The 21683-nt window shown below is 40.9% G+C and overlaps 1 protein-coding gene across 6 annotated transcripts in view; it reads left to right on the top strand.

The window, feature by feature from the left end:
• The window catches only part of LOC112255707 (LIM domain-binding protein 2), an 82872-nt gene that overhangs the window by 6241 nt on the left and 54948 nt on the right, over positions 1 to 21683 (top strand). For all 6 annotated transcript variants that reach the window (XM_042325625.1, XM_042325624.1, XM_042325623.1 and 3 more), the window contains exon 2: positions 14133 to 14235. In XM_042325625.1, coding sequence (XP_042181559.1) covers positions 14133 to 14235 — 103 coding nt within the window. The remainder of the gene's footprint in view (positions 1 to 14132; positions 14236 to 21683) is intronic.

The raw sequence follows: 21683 nt of genomic DNA, 5'->3' as shown, positions 1-21683 counted from the left end.
CTGTACTAGGAATACACTATGAAAGATGTAAGTTCACTAACGATTAAAACACATCACTTGACATGCCATATGTTTTCAACACATGGCTCGCCATTGTCCTATTACGTTTCATTTTACTCAGCGAACCTCTTCTGACCTACCAATCAAAACAGATTTTGATTGTTATGTGACCGTATGCGTACGGACCGTGAGGTTCGACCGCATTGATTATGGCTACCGACCCCCGTATGAAGCCTCTACACACACTCACATAAACATACGCACACCCCTCTGCTGTGATTTAGGGGTTGTGGGGGAATCTGACACTTAAGCGGATATGCAAATGAGGAGTCGGATTACCATTCAGAGGAGGGGCCTGCTCGACCTCAGCCGCTGTAAGCACATTAGCATAAACATTGTTAATATTCAGCAGGAGAGCGAGGGATAAAGCATAACGCTGCGAGCGAGAGGGAGGAGGGAGGGAGGGGGAGGGAGGGAGGGAGGGAGGGAGGGAGGGAGGGGGAGGGAGGGAGGGAGGGAGGGAGGGAGGGAGGGAGGGAGGGAGGGAGGGAGGGAGGGGAGACAATAGCACTTTAATGGAGGGGGCTACGTAGATTAACATCGGCCAGCATTATCTGATGTGCTCAGGTTGAAAAGCAGTAATGGGAAGTTAAAATACTCACCTTGATTTAGCCGGTGTGCCCGAACCTTAGTTCTCCTGAGGTGGATTGTGTTTAGTTTGGCGAAATCTGATAATTTACTCTTTCATTGGCTGACCTCTGGGTGACTGACTGACTGTCTATTTTGTTTGTAATCAGGTGGCCTGTTCCAAAATCAACCCCTTGTCCCTAGCCCCCCTTTTCCCAACCCCTAGGCATTTGTGTAGATCTGATCGGATTGGCTACTGTATAAGCGTTAAGTCAAAAATCCACCCCTCCCAGTCTATCAGAGGGCAAATTGGGATTATTACCATATTGCTTATACTTCTCAGATCTACATGAAGAGCCCAGGAGTGGGGGATACGGGTCAATGTGGAACTGAACGTTAAGTGATTGTTGTCAGTCCATTGCTCAAGGATACTGTACACTGCACTGCCCCCATCTGGGAATGACATTCCACCTTCTATCAGAGTTAGATCCCTTCATCCTCAGCCATGCAAGAGAATCACCAGTATGTGGAAAACTTACTCCGTGATTTAAGCAGTGCATGAAACAGACACAAAATCCCATCCTAGGTAGGTCCTACGGTACCTACAGGTGTTGCATTTTCATTTGACCTGTATTGTCACAGAAAAATTATCCTGGATTTTAACATTTAGTCCATAATCTTGGTTGATTGGTGGTTAGGCTATTAGCTGGCCAAAAGTAGACAACATGAAAAGTGCAAATACTGTGTGTCAGTGAAAAGAGTGATCAAATTAAGATCTGAAATGGCCAAATACCACAAACAATAGTGAAAGTTATTTAATTATAGATAGTGCCTATCAAACTTGCCTATCAAACAGTGCCTATCAAACTTGATTTGCTCTGTTTCCAACAATTGTGTAATCAATCAGACCTGGGTTCAAATACTATTTAAAATCTTTCAATTATTTGGCCGTTTGCTTTAGCCTGCCTGAAGTGCTAGATGGGTGGGGTTTGCCGAATTGGGACTATTCTATTGGTTCTTTAAGCCATGCAAGCTCAAATAAGCACAGATAAAGTGTTTGCAATTATTTGAACCCAGGTCTGATGCTAATCAATTTAGTTCTCATCAGATGTTGTTAGAGGATGTTCACATGTCTAACTCCAAAAAAACAACATCTTTGGCCCAAACAATGAGGTGTTGGTCCGGCCAGCAGGAAGCTTGGACAATGGTCCCACCTTTTTCCTGCCACTTTCCCACAGTTCCCATAGTTCCTTCCAGGGTACAGTGTTGCACAGATAACAAATGAGACACAGGAACTTATTCCACTCACTCCCTGTTCATGTTTTTTATTATATATTTTAAAAAATGAATTTCTGTACTTCATGATCATAGTGAATATGGATGTTTTATTATCATGGCTTGTATTGCTGATGCCACATAGCCCACACAGACATAGCTGTCCCTAATAGATTCCTTCTATGTATTTAATAAAGAAATTGTTAGTTCATTAATAATGGCATACCATTTTTTTGTGTGTGTTTTTTTTAAAGTGGGTAGATTAACTTTAATATTGCAGATACATTGTGGCTTCCATCAATGTAATTGTCTGCATGATTTCCAATTCCCCATATACTTTTTTGTAAATATATATACACTACCGTTCAAAAGTTTTGGGTCACTTAGAAATGTCCATGTTATTGAAAGAATGGGCCTCCGCAGCCGTACAGAGGCCCATTATCAGCAACCATCACTCCTGTGTTCCAATGGCACGTTGTGTTAGCTAATCCAAGTTTATCATTTTGAAAGGCTAATTGATCATTAGAAAACCCTTTTGCAATTATGTTAGCACATCTGAAAACTGTTGTGCTGATTAAAGCAGCAATGAAACTGGCCTTCTTTAGACTAGTTGAGTATCTGGAGCATCAGCATTTGTGGGTTCGATTACAGGCTCAAAATGGCCAGAAACAAAGAACTTTCTTCTGAAACTCATCAGTCTATTCTTCTTCTGAGAAATGAAGGCTATTCCATGTGAGAAATTGCCAAGAAACTGAATATTTGGTACAACACTGTGTACTACTCCCTTCACAGAACAACGCAAACTGCCTTTAACCAGAAAAGAAAGAGGAGTGGGAGGCCCCGGTGCACAACTGAGCAAGAGGACAAGTACATTAGAGTGCCTAGTTTGAGAAACAGACTCCTCACAGGTCCTCAACTGGCAGCTTCATTAAGTAGTACCCGCAAACACCAGTCTCAACATCAATAGTGAAGAGGCTACTCCGGGATGCTGGCCTTCTAGGTAGAGTTGCAAAGAAAAAGCCATAACTCAGACTGGCCAATAAAAAAAAGATTAAGACGGGCAAAAGAACACAGACACTGGACAGAGGAACTCTGCCTAGAAGGCCAGCATCCCGGAGTCGCCTCTTCACTGTTGAGTAGTACACAGTGTTGTACCAGATCTTCAGTTTCTTCACAATTTCTCACACGGAATAGCTTTCATTTCTCAGAACAAGAATAGACTGACGAGTTTCAGAAGACAGTTTGTTGTTTCTGGCCATTTTGAGCCTGTAATCGAACCCACAAATGCTGATGCTCCAGATACTCAACTAGTCTAAAGAAGGCCAGTTCATTGCTCCTTTAATCAGCACAACAGCTTTCAGCTGTGCTAACATAATTGCAAAAGGGTTTTCTAATGATCAATCAGCCTTTTAAAATTATAAACTTGGATTAGCTAACACAACGTGCCATTGGAACACAGGAGTGATAGTTGAGGTTATTTGGCCTCTGTACACCTATGTAGATATTCCAGAAAAAATCTACCGTTTCCAGCTACAATAGTCATTTACAACATTAACATTGTCTGCACTGTATTTCTGATCAATTTGTTATTTTAATGGACAAAAAAATGTACTTTTCTTTAAAAAACAAGGACATTTCTAAGTGACCCCAAACTTTATATATATATATATTTATTTAAACTATTTTTTACATTGTAGAATAATAGTGAAGACATTGAAACTATGAAATAACACATATGGAATCATGTAGTAACCCAAAAAGTGTTCAACAAATCTAAATATATTTTAGATTTGAGATTCTTCAAAGTAGCCACCCTTTGCCTTGATGACAGCATTGCTCATATTATTTTTTCGCTAGGTGTAGGCAAGGCCATAAGCAAATAGGTAAACTGGGATATGACTAAAGAGTTAATCACTGTGATTTTTCCACAAATAGACAGATATTAAATATCTTATTAAATATATGTTTCCTTTCCATGGTCGCAAGTACTTATTTATTTTTGCTAACTTTCTATAAAAATGTATTGTAATGAGATTGATTGATTTATTTTGGGATATGAATACCGAGTATGTCCACCATCAGACCATTTTATTGGCAAACTACACAGTAATGTAAAAATTAAAGCATTTTGTGATCCAATAAATAATATATTACACTTCTCATAATTTGGTTGTAATCCTGAGAGGTTATAAAAATGATCTAGCTCCTCTATGAGGCCGTGGAGGGTTCAAAATAGTGGATTTAAAAGAGAACACGAATCATCATCGTACAATGACAACTTTGTTTTTAAGCCCTGGATTTCTAGCCTCGATATTGTTGTTGGATCTGATTTTAATAGCTAACATTTCGATGGTCATAATAAATAGATATGCTGATAGTAGACAATCTTGTTTTACCCCTCTTTACAGTTGAATCCTTTCTGAGAAGTAGACATTTTTTTACTATTTTACACCTAGGGTTACTATACATAACTTTAACCCATTTTATAAGAGTTTCTCCAAAACTGAGATATTCCAGGCATTTATATATACATTCCAGTTGTACTTTATCAAAGGCCTTTTCAAAGTCAGCTATGAATACCAGGCTTGTTTTACCATATTTACCATTGTGTTCTATTGTTTCCAGTACTTGTCTTATATTATCTCCAATGTTTCATCCATGTAAAAAAAAAAACTGTCTGATTTGTATGAGTAATATCTGACAATACCTTTTCAATTCTATGCACTATGCTTTTAACTAGAGTTTTTGTATCCAATTTTGAATTTGAGCTAATGGCATACAATTTTGAATTTGAGCTAATGGCATAGAATTGTATAATGCTAATTATTCTCTCGGACATATTAGATGAGTAGGGGATAAATACCGATAACAATTATGTCAAATGGCCATATAATGTACAGGTGCTATAATTCTCAGAATGTCAGAAAACCACCTTGTTGACTATTCCCACCAGAATCATAGGAAAGACTTCAGAAGACAGGTTACATCTGGAGTTAAATGTATTGGCATAACAACTACGCTCGTCTTCACTGATGAAAAAAATGTACTCTGGTTTCAGGAAATCAGCTGATGAACTACACACTATACCAACGATACCACAATACTCACAAAGCGTTATGAGTAAAACTGGCATTGAGTTTGATGAGGCAAACAGCTGCGTGTTTATTGGTCCAATTTGTGCATGCTGTTGTGTTGTCTAGGACTCACTGGTGCATCGTGGGCAGTGGCCATGTGAAGGCAGTAGCTTTTCAAGGACACGGCTTTTCTTTCGTTCACCTCCACTCATTTGCATAATGCAAGGGTGTTATCCCTAATGTTTACTTACTGCTTTGTACCACAGTAGACAGATTTAGAAAAATAGATCAGCATTGCATACTGAATTTAATGCACTTAAATTGTGCATTATAATGCATAGTTTGAATAGTGTGTATCTCGTCACACCTACACTCATATACACTTTATACACATATACACTTTATACACATATACAGTATGTACCCTCCCTTGAAAAGCTCTCTCTGCATCATGACTGTGTCTTTCAGACACTTAAGCCATTCTGCTTCGTAACCCCAGGGCCGTCTACAGTATAATTCTCATTGTCAAAGATGCAGGGTCTGATCCATTCACTATTTCAATGGGATTGCAGAGGTTGTTAATTCACCAAGGTTAGGCCCCAGACACACCCACTCTCTCGGAGGCCACTCTCGTGCAATAGACCAGCGGAAGAAGGAGAAAATACCCCGTAACTTAAGCATGCTGGGAATATTATTGCGTCAGATTGAAATGTATTGACATTGTTCTTCACTTCATGGAGTGTTGTAAGTGTGCCTGTGTGTGTGTGCTAATTGTCTGTGTTACTGTTAGTGAGTGTGTGTATGCACTCATTATGTGTTTGTGACTTTGTGTGTACAGGACTGTGTGTGTGTGTGTGTGTGTGTTTGCGTGTGCGTCATCTATTTATAAGTGTGTGTGAATAGGAGCCTCAAGTCTACTGTTATTTACAGACAATCCTCACTATGGTGTCCCACTAATCTTTTAGCTATCCCATAAATCCATGCCCGCTTGGCCCGCTGTGATGTGATTAGTCACTTCACACACACACACACACACACACACACACACACACACACACACACACACACACACACACACACACACACACACACACACACACACACACACACTAACACCTAACCCTAACCCTAACCCTAACCCTAACCCTAACCCACACAAACACACCCCCCACCACCACACACTACCACACACACACACTACCCCCCACCACACAGACACACACACACACACCTTCTTGCCCTTTGTGCTGTTGTCTGTGCCCAATAATTTTTGTACCATGTTTTGTGCTGCTACAATGTTGTGTTGCTACCATGCTGTGTTGTCATGTGTTGCTACCATGCTGTGTTGTCTTAGGGCTCTCTTTATGTAGTGTTATGGTGTCTCTCTTGTCGTGATGTGTGTTTGGTCCTATATTTATATATATATTTATTTTATCCCAGCCCATGTCCCCGCAGGAGGCCTTTTGCCTTTTGGTAGGCCGTCATTGTAAATAATAATTTGTTCTTAACTGACTTTCCTAGTTAATTAAATAAATAAAATAAACACACACACACACACACTATCACCCACTCCAATTGACAAATTTGATAAATCCCTCTAGACGGGAACTATCTGTTCAAATCAATAGGGCTTTATTGGCTGGCAGTGGCAGGCGTCAGGGAGGATAACCTGCTGTGTTAGTTCACCTGAGGTCCCTGCAGCTTGCCACCGATCTGTGGTGGTTGACACCAGCTAGCATAGCACCGCTGGCTTGTCAGCTAGTCAGGAAGTCAGGTAGCGTAAATGAAAGCATGACACGAGTGTGTGGTGAGTTTCCCCTCCTGTCCAGCGATGCATGGAGGTGGAGAAGGAGGAAGCTGGTCTGGACAGCTGTTGCATGGGATAGATTTAGATGAGATGTTAAAGAGAAAGAGGGAAGTGTGGCAGAGTTGTCAAGTACTGATTGTTTTATATAAATCCGGTTCGGGTGGCATCTGCCCTAGCCTAGATAGCCTAGCAGTTAAGGGGTTGAGCCATTAAGTGAAAGGTTGCTGGTTCGTATCCTTTAGCTGACTAGGTGAAAATCTGTCAATGTGCCCTTGAGCAAGGAACCCTCTAGATAAGAGTGTCTGCTAAAATGTGAATATAAATGTTTTATTTGCATACAGGCAGCTGACCTGACTGGGTAGTGTATCTATCTAACATAAATCAGAACTACGGTATACAGTCAAACACAGTCTATGTATTATACCAATACACATGAGGATTGCAATTGAAAATATTTTCAGGAAAAATGATTCTATTGGTTCCAATTCAACATTTTGATTACCAGAAGACCTATATGTTGATTTGGAGGCCTTTGCGCCCCGCCTGGAAATCAAACTAGGGGAAACACTACCATGCACATACAGTATAGTACTTAGAGTGATGTAAGCAGCAGCCGAATGCTCTGCTCTTTTTTGAAACAGAGGCCCTGTTTGTATGGTTGAATGCCAGAGCAAAATGTCAATGGACCTCCTGAATGGAACATACTGAGTCGAAACTGACTCACTAACATAGAGATCCATTCTGTAAAGTAGCAGGAGCTTAAGTAAGAGGATGTTGAAGGGATGTTTCCACTAGTAATCCCACAAGTTCATGTGGAATAGGACATCTGACATGTATTAAATCCCCTCGCCTGTTATTTGACAAAGGGAAAAGGTTACAAAGACAGACTAAGCAATGCCTTTCATCGACACACTACAGGAAAACATCATTGTCTACGTGTTCTACTCCTACCTCATTTTACTACAAACAAAATGTTTACCTTCTACAGTTGAAGTCGGACGTTTACATACACTTATGTTGGAGTCATTAAAACTCATTTTTCAACCACTCCACAAATGTCTTGTTAACAAACTATAGTTTTGGCAAGTCGGTTAGGACATCTACTTTGTGAATGACACAAGTCATTTTTCAAAGAATTGTTTACAGGCAGATTATTTCACTTATAATTCACTGTATCACAATTCCAGTGGGTTAGAAGTTTACATACACTAAGTTGACTATGCCTCGGAAAATGACAGCTCGGAAAATTCCAGAAAATGATGTCATGGCTTTAGAAGCTTCTGATAGGCTAATTGACATCATTTGAGTCAATTGGATTTGTACCTGTGGATGTATTTCAAGGCCTACCTTCAAACTCAGTGCCTCTTTGATGGGAAAATCCAAATAAATCAGCCAAGACCTCAGAAATAAATGTAGGCCTCCACAAGTCTGGTTCAACCTTGGGAGCAATTTCCAAACACTTGAAGGTACCACGTTCATCTGTACAAACAATAGTACGCAAGTATAAACACCATGGGACCACGCAGCTGTCATACCGCTCAGGAAGGAGATGCGTTCTGTCTCTTAGAGATGAATGTACTTTGGTGCGAAAAGTGCAAATCAATCAACTGCAAAGGACCTTGTGAAGATGCTGGAGGAAACAGCTGCAAAAGTATCTATATCCACATAAAACGAGTCCTCTATCGGCATAACCTGAAAGGCCACTCAGCAAGGAAGTTGCCACTGCTCCAAAACTGCCATAAAAAAAAGTCAGACTACGGTTTGCAACTGCACATGGGGACAAAGATCGTACTTTTTGAAGAAATGTCCTCTGCTCTGATGAAACAAAAATAGAACTGTTTGGCCATAATGACCATGGTCATGTTTGGAGGAAAAGGAGGAGGCTTGCAAGCCAAAGAACACCATCCCAGATGCAAAGCACGGGGGTGGCAGCATCATGTTGTGGTGGTGCTTTGCTGCAGGAGGGTCTGGTGCACTTCAAAAAATAGATGGCATCATAAGGGGGGAAAATTATGTGGTTATATTGAAGCAACATCTCAAGACATCAGTCAGGAAGTTGAAGCTTGGCACCAAGCATGCTTGACACCAAGCATACTTCCAAAGTTATGGCAAGGACAACAAAGTCAAGGTATTAGAGTGGCCATCACAAAGCCCTGATCTCAATCCTATAGAAAATCCTTGCGAGCAAGGAGGCCTACAAACCTGACTCAGTTACACCAGTTCTGTCAGGAGGAATGGGCCAAATTTCACCCAACGTATTGTGGGAAGCTTGTGGAAGGCTACCCGAAACGTTTCACCTAAGTTAAACTGTTTCAAGGCAATGCTACCAAATAATAATTGAGTGTATGTTAACTTCTGACCCACTGGGAATGTGATGAAATAAATAAAAGCTGAAATTAATCCTACTCTCTACTATTATTCTGACATTTCACATTCTTAAAATATAGTGGTGATCGTAACTGACGTAAAACAGGGCATTTTTAGTAGGATTAAATGTCAGGAATTGCGAAAAACTGAGTTTAAATGTATTGGGCAAAGGTGTAAGTTAACTTGTGACTTCAACTGTGTGTATGTACAGCTGAAGTCGGAAGTTTACATACACCTTAGCCAAATACATGTAAATTCCCAAGCTATTTAAAGGCACAGTCAACTTAGTGTATGTAAACCTCTGACACACTGTAATTGTGAATTACAGTGAATTATAAGTGAAATAATCTGTCTGTAAACAATTCTTGGAAAAATGACTTGTGTCATGGACAAAGTAGATGTCCTAACCGACTTGCCAAAACTATAGTTTGTTAACAAAAAATTTGTGGAGTGGTTGAAAAGCGAGTTTTAATGTATTTGGCTAAGGTGTATGTAAACTTCCAACTTCAACTGTATATGGAAATGTGATACAATGTTTAGCCATTTACAACACGAAAACCATAAATGTTGTTGAATGGCAATAAAGTTCAAGTTAAAGCAGCCGACCATACTGAAAGTGTTATTGAATGGAGAGGCTTGTCGTTGAGAGAGAGAGATAGAAAGCGAGAGAGGGAGCGAGATAGAATGAGAGAGAGAGGAAGTGAAGACAGAGAGAGGGAGAGAAGGTGAATGAATGAAAGAGAGAGAGAGAGAGAGAGGGAGAGGGAGAGGGAGAGGGAAAGAGAGGAAGGGAAAGAGTGCCTTGTTGACCCTTGGCTTTACTGCCACTCCCTGGAGGCCCCTCACAGGACAGGATTATCTACTGAGGTCATTCAGCCTGGTGAGTGTGACAAATCAGAATGTCTCTCTCTCTCTCACACACACACACACACACACACACACACACACACACACACACACACACACACACACACACACACACACACACACACACACACACACACACACACACACACGCATGTACTCATGCACTTACACACACACACATAAAAACACAAGAAATTAAATTCACAACGATATGGACAGCCATGCAGATAAACACTTATCCATGCAATATTTCTCTGTCTCTGTCTCTCTTTCTCTTGCGCTCTCTCACGTATACACATTCCTCAGACATGCACACGCACTTCTCAGCCAGCTCATCCAGTGCTGTCCCAGTGGAGGTTAGTTGACAACCAAACCAAATGTAAATCAGAACTAGATGTTGAACTGACATCTGTGCCCAGTGGGTGTCCTCCTGTCCCCTGGCAGAATCCATCCACTGCCAGTTGCCTGGTACTAGCCCAGTTACACACAACGCAGAAACTCCTGTTGAGTTAGTAATCACTACTAACAGTCCCAGTTCATGACTCATTGAGCTTTTGATGTGTCCTGATAAAAGGCAGTGATGGTACAGCAGTGGGGGTATCTGGGTCAAAATGAAGAAACACAGTTGGCGTGCTCTAAATTTGCAGTGGTGCAAATATGTGACCGTGCGGAAATTGTACATTACATTTGACTTATAAAACACTGCATATTTATACACTGCATTCTTGACATAGCTCACTCTACTATATCTACTTCTGTACATATCATTCTTAGTATATCTGGTGTAAATTCATCCGGTGTGTATAGGTATACAGTAGATTGCATTTGAATTGCTGCTACTCCGATGTTGTTCCAGCATTTCAAGATTATTATATATTTTTGTATTATTTGTGTACTTGACATTTTACTGCATTTACTGCGTTGTTAGGAGCTAGTATGTCACGTTCTGACCTTAGGTCCTTTGTTTTGTCTTTGTTTTAGTATGGTCAGGGCGTGAGTTGGGGTGGGCAGTCTATGTTTGTGTTTCTATGTTGGTTTTTGAGTTTGGCCTGGTATGGTTCTCAATCAGAGGCAGGTGTCGTTAGTTGTCTCTGATTGAGAATCATACTTAGGTAGCCTTTTTTGGGGGGGGTTTATTTTCTGTTTTGTGGTTCGTTTGTTCGGTCTTCTTAGTTGTTATTTTGTTTAGTGTTCAGTTTTGATTATATTAAAAATCCTGAACACTTATCACGCTGCACCTTGGTCCTCACCTTATTCCCACCGACGACGGCCGTTACATAGTAACATAAGCATTCCGTTGCACACGCTATAACACCTGATAAACTGTGTACTCGACCAATAAACTAAATTTGACTTGAAATTGGAAGATGAGTAATCGTTTTTCATAAACTCAGCAAAAAAAAAAGAAACGTCCTCTCACTGTCAACTGTGTTTATTTTCAGCAAACTTAACATGTGTAAATATTTATATGAACATAACAAGATTCAACAACTGAGACATACACTGAACAAGTTCCACAGACATGTGACTAACATAAATGGAATGATATGTCCCTGAACAAAGGGGGGTGGGGCAAAATCAAAAGTAACAGTCAGTATATGCTGTGGCCAACAGCTGCATTAAGTACTGCAGTGCACCTCCTCCTCATGGACTGCGTCAGATTAGCCAGTTCTTACTGTGAGATGTTACCCCACTCTTCCACCAAGGCACCTGCAAGGTCCCGGACATTTCTGGGGGGAATGGCCTTAGCCCTCACCCTCCGATCCAACAGGTCCCAGACTTGCTCAATGGGATTGAGATCCAGGCTCTTCACTGGCCATGGCAGAACACTGACATTCCTATCTTGCAGGAAATCACGCACAGAACGAGCAGTATGGCTGGTGGCATTGTCATGCTGGAGGGTCATGTCAGGATGAGCCTGAAGGAAGGGTACCACATGAGGGAGGAGGATGTCTTCCCTGTAACACACAGCGTTGAGATTGCCTGCAATGACAACAAGCTCAGTCTGATGATGCTGTGACACACCGCCCCAGACCATGACGGACCTTCCACCTCGAAATCTATCCCGCCTCGGTGTTACACTTCGACCCTAAACGCTAATCCGACCATCACTCTTGGTGAGACAAAACCGCAACTCTTCAGAGAAGAGCACTTTTTACCAGTCCTGTCTGGTCCAGCGATGGTGGGTTTCTGCCCATAGGCGGCGTTGTTGCCAGTGATGTATGGTGAGGACCTGCCTTACAACAGGCCTACAAGCCCTCAGTCCAACCTCTCTCAGCCTATTGCGGACAGTCTGAGCACTGATGGAGGGATCGTGCGCTACTGGTGTAACTCTGGCAGTTGTTGCCATCCTGTACCTGTCCCGCAGGTGTGATGTTCGGATGTACCGATCCTGTGCAGGTGTTGTTACACATAGTCTGCCACTGCGAGGAAGATCAGCTGTCCGTCCTGTCTCCCTGTAGTGCTATCTTAGGCATCTCACAGTACGAACATTGCAATTTAATGCCCTGAACACATCTGCAGTCCTCATGCCTCCTTGCAGCATGCCTAAGGCACGTTCACACAGACAAGCAGAGACCCTGGGCATCTTTCTTTTGGTGCTTTTCACAGTCAGTAGAAAGGCCTCTTTTGTGTCCTAAGTTTTCATAACTGTGACTTTAATTGCCTACCGTCTCTACGCTGTTAGTGTCTTAACGACCGTTCCACAGGTGCATGTTCATGAACTGTTTATGGTCCATTGAACAAGCATGGGGAACTTAGTTTAAACCCTTTACAATGAAGATCTGCGAAGTTATTTGGATTTTTACGAATTATCTTTGAGTTAAGTTGGAAACCACACTTCTAGTATGGTTTTGTGTCAATATCCAATGACAATGTCTGCACCAGGATCAACTTAGGGTGTGTTGCTTACAACATTTGTAACACCTCCAATACAGCTTAACATTCTCAATGAACCAGCAGTGCAGTTTACCTCAATCTGCAATTGATCCCAGCCCTTAAAGTACCTTATCATAGGCTTATCACTAGTCTCTAACCCAGGGATTTTGATGATATTTGACCAGCGGATGCCCTCTTCCCAGGTCATGAGCACATATTGATTCACCTCCTAAATGAACTGCAGGTGGTCTAGTTCCTTTCCTTCCTCCACTCCCTTCCCACTTAGCCCTCCTTATTCCACACACACACACACACACACACACACACACACACACACACACACACACACACACACACACACACACACACACACACACACACACACACACACACACACACACACACACACACACACACACACACACACACACACACACACACACACACACACACACACACACACACACACACACACGGACACACACACGGACACACCTAGCCCCAGACCTGCAGATATGAAGCACATTAAGTCCCTTGGGGTCAGCACTTATTGGACTTGACACTAGGCGATGTTGACATGGATAATTGTAAACATCTGGGAGGGACTAGCGATCCCTCGGTGAAGGGACGAATGAAAACCTCTCGGTCTGTCATAACATGTCGGGTGAAATCAACATCACTCGTCACGCCGGGGTCGTCCCCAGTTAAGGTACATGATCTGGTAAATGACAGTGTCATGTTCCCCAGAGTGACAGGTGAAATGGTGTAACATTTAGCCTGTTAGTGAACAACATTTAACCTGTTAGTGAACAACATTTAGCCTGTTAGTGAACAACATTTAGCCTGTTAGTGAACAACATTTAGCCTGTTAGTGAACAACATTTAGCCTGTTAGTGAACAACATTTAGCCTGTTAGTGAACAACATTTAGCCTGTTAGTGAACAACATTTAGCCTGTTAGTGAACAACATTTAGCCTGTTAGTGAACAACATTTAGCCTGTTAGTATTTACAAAGTGATTTCAATATCATGATGTTGTATACAGTGGCGGATGTCCTGGGTTGATGCGTGCCATATGTTGGTTGTCGGATGTGAAAATGTACGTTTTTGTACTTGGAGCAATGAGATTGTGGGACTGCGTAAATAGTCTGCAATCTGTTGTTTTGATATCTTAATATTAGAAGTGTTTGAATTATTGATCAACTTTCTTCTCACTCTCTCTCTCTCTCTCTCATTCAGGAGAGTGACAGTCTGTGGTGGGATGCGTTTGCCACGGAGTTCTTTGAGGAGGACGCCACCCTGACCCTCTCCTTCTGCCTGGAGGATGGACCAAAGAGATACAGTAAGACTACACTACCCACAATTCACCGGGTTTACCAAGCTGTCCTCTGTTTTCGTAGCTCACGGCCTACCTGAGGGGTACCCTACGAAAGCAAGCTAGATCTACTCAAGAGTTTTCTAAAGCTGACCAGCTTCAGTTAGCGTCACATTCCAGCTCAGGCTTCATTCATACTATGACAGCGGTTGTTAAATATGCATCGTCATCCCCTTTATTCGAGGAAGAAGGCCGATTTAAATATACATGCATGTACTGTATATACAGTGCCTTGCGAAAATATTCGGCCCCCTTGAACTTTGCCACCTTTTGCCACATTTCAGGCTTCAAACATAAAGATATAAAACTGTATTTTTTTGTGAAGAATCAACAACAAGTGGGACACAATCATGAAGTGGAACGACATTTATTGGATATTTCAAACTTTTTTAACAAATCAAAAACTGAAAAATTGGGCGTGCAAAATTATTCAGCCCCCTTAAGTTAATACTTTGTAGCGCCACCTTTTGCTGCGATTACAGCTGTAAGTCGCTTGGGGTATGTCTCTATCAGTTTTGCACATCGAGAGACTGAAATTTTTTCCCATTCCTCCTTGCAAAACAGCTCGAGCTCAGTGAGGTTGGATGGAGAGCATTTGTGAACAGCAGTTTTCAGTTCTTTCCACAGATTCTCGATTGGATTCAGGTCTGGACTTTGACGGACAAGGCACTGTATATATATATATTTTTTTTAAACGGTTGTGTTAAAACATGGTGAAATTGCAAAATATCTATCACATTATTTCACAATGACAGAATGCACAGTAAAACTTTTGTATGACAAATTCAATTATTGTTGTTATGATGAAATTATTTTATTGATAGGGGTGGGAGAAAAAGGTGTGCCTCCATTCATAGGCACACCAAAGATGGCATTAACGATAAGTCATGTAATAAAGACGCCATTTCTAAAAGCCTGTTTCACACCATAGCCTGCTGAAAATGAAAGATAACTTTTCTTCCGTTTTGATTTCGGGCACTAATGAAAATGGGGCACTGACCAGCCCATGGATTGACTAGCCACGTGCGACAGAGTTAGCGGCAGGCAGACGAGCAATATCCACCTTCGTAGTACGGATGAAGCCTGAGCTGGAATGTGAAGCTAACTGAAGCTGGTCAGCTTTAGAAAACCCTGAGTGGATCTAGCTGGCTTTGTAGAACATCCTTCAGGTTAGTTCTGAAGGATTGGCTGCCATAGAAATGTACCAGGCTAAAAGGCGAGCCACATTCGTTTGACTGGTTATCCCGAGTTGAACTCAGAACTCAAGTTACCTCTCTGACTCTTCAAACCTGATTCTTGAGATACCCCTCTGATGTAATGCCCTTTTCTGGCGTGACCTTAAACTTTAGACCTACCCTTAACTTAAATTTAAACTCCAAATTATCCCGGCCACAAGAAATGAAATAAGAATTGATCTTACCTGTTCAATTGTTAGTCTGTGTAACAATTCAAATGAATGTTTTCCACTGAAGGAAAACGTAGGGCTTAGAAAGTACGCCCCTCCAAACTTGCAGTAGAAGCTGTCGTCCACAGAGGAAATGTACTGTATCTTGACAACCAATACAATATCCCTTAAACAAGTCATTCAGAATGTTCTCACTTGGAGTTGAGAAAGCTAGACTTTTAAACTATAAACAGTTTCTTAGTTACAAGTTACAAACATTTCTGATCAGAGATTTGGGAAGGGGGAGCTGATCCTTGGATCTGTACCTAGGGAAAACGTCACCCCAGGGACTGACCGGGGCGGAGCACACAGCCTATATACACCTCAATGAACCATGGAACGTTGTGGGTTACAAAGTGTAAATATGTTTAGTTTAATTCAAGACAAACCTTGTTTTTTTTGACAAGCAATACAATACATTACACAAACACAGGTGGACACATTTCAATAAACCGAATTTAAAATACAATACAATACAAAACTAAATACAACACAAACTTACATTCCAAATCGACCAGATGAATTCAACCGTTTCTAAAGAAGGATTTAAAAAGGTTCAGGTGTAACCCCTTAAGAAATGTGTTTGAGCAACAACATGCTTTTTGACATCATCACTAGAGTATTGTCAGTATTGGTACTCTACGTAGAAAGACGGTTTATGACACACAAATTCACAGACATGTTGCATTTACAGTAGATCACGTCATATCATATCACGTAGGTAGTTGTGAGTGGGGTTTGCAGTATTGCCATTTATGCTCATCTACATAGCCTGCCTTTTGACAGCACCAGCTCATTGAATATCAGACAGGCATAGATATTGGTATGTATGTTTACTCTCGGTTTGAAATGCGTCACCGTGTACAAATGCACGTGTGTAATTCAACCTAGAGATTGTGTGTGTATGTGCGTGGGTGCATGCACGCGTGTACACGTGTGTGCACAGCCTTTTTCTTTTCAAATAGAAAAATAGAAAATCCCCTCAGTGTAGAGATGGTAACCTGGTTCCCTCGGGAACGGACAGCTAAACGCCATGACGATGATGACTCACCGCCAGTCAGAGTCATTCTAATTTCAGGTTTTCAGACTGACACACAGACATACAGTGGCTTCAGAAAGTATTCATACCCCTTGACTTATTACACATTTTGTTTTGTTACAGCCTGAGTTCAAAATACATTTAATTCATTTTTTTTTGTCAACCATCAACACCCAATACCTTATAATGACAGTGAAAATGTTATTTTAGAAGTTGTTGCAAATTTTTTATTGAAAATGAAGTTCAGAAATATCTCACTTACATAAGTATTCACACAACCGAGTCAATACTTTGTGAAAGCACCTTTGGCAGCGATTACAAGTCTCTAACAGCTTTCCACAGCTGGATTGTGCAACAGTTGTCCATTATTCTTTTCAAAATCTTTCAAGCTCTGTCAGGACCTGAAAATGTTTGTCTAGAAATGATCAACAACCAATTTTTGTTCATCATTTCTAGACAACAATTTTCAGGTCTTGCCATAGATTTTCAAGTAGATTTAACTCAAAACTGTAACTGTCTTCTTCTTAAGCAACTCCAGTGTATATTTGGCCTTGTGTTTTAGATTATTGTCTTGCTGAAAGGTAAATTCATCTCCCAGTGTTTGCTAGAAAGCAGACTGAAGCAGGTTTTCCTGTAGGATTTTGCTTGTGCTAGGCTCCATGCCGTTTATTTTTTATCCTGAAAACTCCCCAGTCTTAAACGATTACAAGCATACACATAACATGATGCAGCCCACCACTATGCTTGAAAATATGGAGAGCATTACTTTTGTCCCAAACATAACACTTTGTATTCAGGATAACAAGTGAATTGCTTTGCCACATTTTATGCAGTAATACTTTAACAGGATCCATGTTTTTGAATATTTTAATTCTGTACAGGCTTCCTTCTTTTCACTCTGTCAATTAGGTTAGTATTGTGGAGTAACTACAATGTTGTTGATCTATCCTCAGTTTTCTCCGATCACAGCCATTAAACTCTGAAAGTGTTTTAAAGTCATCATTCTGAAATCCCTGAGCAGTTTCCTTAATCTCTGGCAACTGAGTTAGGAAGGATGCTTGTATCTTTGTAGTGACTGGGTGTATTGATAAACCATCCAAAGTGTAATTATCCATTATGCTCAAAGGGATATTCAGTGTCTGCTTTTTTAATTTTTTACCCATCTACCAATGTCCTTCTTTGCGAGGCACTGGAAAACCTCCCTGGTGTTTGTGGTTGAATCTGTGTTTGAAATCCACTGCTCGACTGAGGGACCATACAGATCATTTTATGCGTGGGGCACAGAGATACTGTAAGGTAGTCATTTAAAAACCATGTTAAAAATTATTATTGCACACAGAGTGAGTCCATGCAGCATATTATGTGACTTGTTAAGCACATTTTTACTCCTGAACTTATTTAGGCTTCACATAACAAAGGGGTTGAATACTTATTGACTCAAGACATTTCATGTTTTGATTTGAAATTCATTTGTTAAAATTCTGAAAAGGATCATTTCTCTTATGGTGTATTATCTGTAGCCCAGTGACAAAACAATCGAAATGTAATCCATTTTAAAGTCTTTTCTGAAGGCACTGTACACACACACACACACACACACACACACACACACACACACACACACACACACACACACACACACACACACACACACACACACACACACACACACACACACACACACACACACACACACACACACACACACACACACACACACACACACACACACACACACACACACACACACACACACACACACACACACACACACACACACACACACATAAACAACTACATGCCGTTTTCAAGGAATTGTTGACCCAAAAGGGCCCCACTTTAAGTTATGTGCTGCTTATAAAGGCTTCATAAAGCCTTCAGAAACACTACATAAATGTGTCACAAATCATAATGTCATTCTTTTTAAAGGGTTCATAAATGTGGCATAACTGTGTGATATGTCCACCAATGTAAAAATGTGACATAACCCACTAGGTCAAATATGAGGAAAAAAAGGGTCGCACAAGCACCTCTTAATAAAGTCTTTATTGATCATATCAAATTGAGGCTTCACAAAGCATTTATATCCTTGTCATGCATCTTGGTAGAGCATTGCAATCCCAGGAAAGTAGGCACGATTCCCTGGACCAACCTTACTTAAAAGTGTATGCATGCATGGCTCTAAGATGCATGTATGCATAAAAGTGTCTGCTAAATTCTATACACTGAGTGCACAAAACATTAGGAACACCTTCCTAATATTGAGTTGCACCACCTTTTTCCCTCAGAACAGTGTCAATTAAGCATTTCGCTACACTCGCATTAACATCTGCTAACCATGTGTATGTGACAAATAACATTTGATTTGATTTGTCGGGGCGTGGACTCTACAAGGTGTCAAACATGTTCCACAGGGATGCTGGCCCATGTTGGCCCATATTGTCCAATTGTTCCCATAGTTGTGTCAAGTTGGCTGGATGTCCTTTGGGTGGTGGACCATTCTTGATACACACGGGAAACTGTTGAGCGTGGAAAAACCCAGCAGTCTTGCAGTTCTTGACACACTCAAACTGGTGCGCCTGGCACCTACTACCACACCCCGTTCAAAGGCACTTCAATCTTTTGTCTTGCCCATTCACCCTCTGAATGGCACACATACAAGATCCATGTCTCAATTGTCTCAAGGCTAAAAAAACCTCCTTTAAGTTGTCAACCTCCTCTTCAACTACACTGATTCAAATGGACTAAATAAGGGATCGTAGCTTTCACCTGGATTCACCTGGTCAGTCTTTCATGGAAAGAGTGTTCCTAATGTTTCCACACTCTGTGTGTGTTATATTATAGGACTCTAAAACATTTCTAGGATGGCCCAACCTCTTTCCCTCTTGGGTGCATAGTCAATATTGGACATGACCTCAACTTCCCCCCCCCCAAATGCTGTGCTGCAGGATGACACAGTCTAAAGTGCAGTCATGCAGAGCAAAATACGTTGGTAGCAGTGGCAACCTGTCGTTCATGGCAGGTAAAGGTGAAAAAAAAATATTTAGCATGTTATTTTGTCAATAATACATATCACATATCAGTTTGTGAACAATAAAAAAAAAAAAATCTAAATTAAAATATTAATTTAGTTAATGAAGCCTCCATACAGGCAGCTCCAAAATGCAGGAGTTTTAGCCTAGCTCAGTGCTTTCTGTGGTGGCGGGGCAGCCAGCGGAAAATACGGAGCGTAGGGGTTGGTAAATGTTCTCTAGTTGCGCCGTGATCGGCTAAGTGTTCTGTCACTCATGGGGACACTACGTCACTGCCAAATCTAAGGGTAGAGCTAGAAAATTCAAGCCCCTTGGGTGCTGCCATAGAGTTACATTAGAAGTTCCCATCCAAGAAGACTCAAAGTCATTGGCCACAGATAAAATTAGGTCAGATCTCGTTATATCTACAGTAGCTATGAATGGACTGACCATGTCAACTTTCATACTTTCAAAATCTTAGCTAGCAGTCATCATCATGAATCAAGTCGACAATCTACTCGCAAATCCTTTTAAATCCTTGTCATATGAAGATAAATAATAAAGAGAAATTATAAATAAAATGTGTCGGTGCTCATCGGCCATTGGACAAAAACATTACACAACAAGTTGAAAATTGCAAATTCAACAATGAGTGGTTTGGAAGGAATCAGTGGCTAACTGCAAAGCATTGCAAAGCAATCACTAGCCTGCTATTCAGTGGAGTGGGTGTGTGGTCCCAATTTTGGGTTTAAGGGTCTCTTTTCCAAGCTTAAAGTGATAAACATTCAACATTGGCCATGCTGTCAATCCAGCATGATTTCTGCCGTACTCAAAACAACTGTTAACGCGGAGCTGAGAAATCTGACTTCAGTGAGTTCAAGACAACTGGGAAGTTTGGAAAAAAACAAGCTCGACTGGCAAAATATCTTTTGAACGGTCATCCAACTTGGAATTGTACTTCGGGAACTCGAAACCTCTTTCTAGAACTACAACATGAAGATCACTGATGTCATCATGATTCAACCTTGTTTTTTTCCCCCCACCAAAGATATACATGCTAAAATCACCACTGCAAGGGTGTCTGACTTTATAGTAAGTACAGCGTGATATGATATAAGGCATTATGTATGTGTTATAGATGACCAAAGGTGTCTGACTTTATAGTAAGTACAGCGTGATATGATATAAGGCATTATGTATGTGTTATAGATGACCAAAGGTGTCTGACTTTAGAGTCAGTAAAGCGTTACGTGATATAGATTCTTTATGGATGTGTTATGAATGACCGGAGGTGTCTCACCCCAAACTAAGTATTAAACGGACACTACATGAAGTCGCAGTACTTATGAAGGCATTATGAAGGCATTATGAAGGCATTATGAAGGCATTATGAAGGCATTATGAAGGCTTTAGGAAGCCTTTATAAGCTTCACTTCAATTAAAGTGGGACCAATAAAGGTTATACCTATTTGGTTAGAATATCATCACATTTTGAAGAGCATAGCCAGAACTAAATATTTCAGATTACTCCACATTTAGCTCTATCATCTGAGTTATACCGCAGGTAACTGCATGCTTTTCAAGATCAGTAAACATCAACTGATCATGTCATTTCAGATCCGTGTGTCATTTGGCTTGCTTCATCCGATATTAGGCTTTTGGAAAGCGCTTGACATCGGCAAGTCCTCTTCCTGATAAAATGGTCAGTCGGACTATTGTCATCACCACTGTAGATGGCAAGCAAATCCAACAATATTTGGATATAGCCATCTAGTTTATCCCCTGAAAGTTGGCTTGTTAATTAACTAGCCATGTTGATGAGATCTATTAGCTAGCTAGCCAATTTCACGTGGTCCATCAATCAATGTAGCCTATCATGTCTGTCAGCAGCAATCGTGATGAAACACTCTGAAAAACAATG

This window comes from Oncorhynchus tshawytscha, linkage group LG08 (genome assembly GCF_018296145.1).
Source record: "Oncorhynchus tshawytscha isolate Ot180627B linkage group LG08, Otsh_v2.0, whole genome shotgun sequence".
Lineage (NCBI taxonomy): Eukaryota > Metazoa > Chordata > Actinopteri > Salmoniformes > Salmonidae > Oncorhynchus > Oncorhynchus tshawytscha.
The sequence above is the reverse complement of the archived record's forward strand: the minus strand, read 5'-3'. Positions and strand labels throughout refer to the sequence as shown.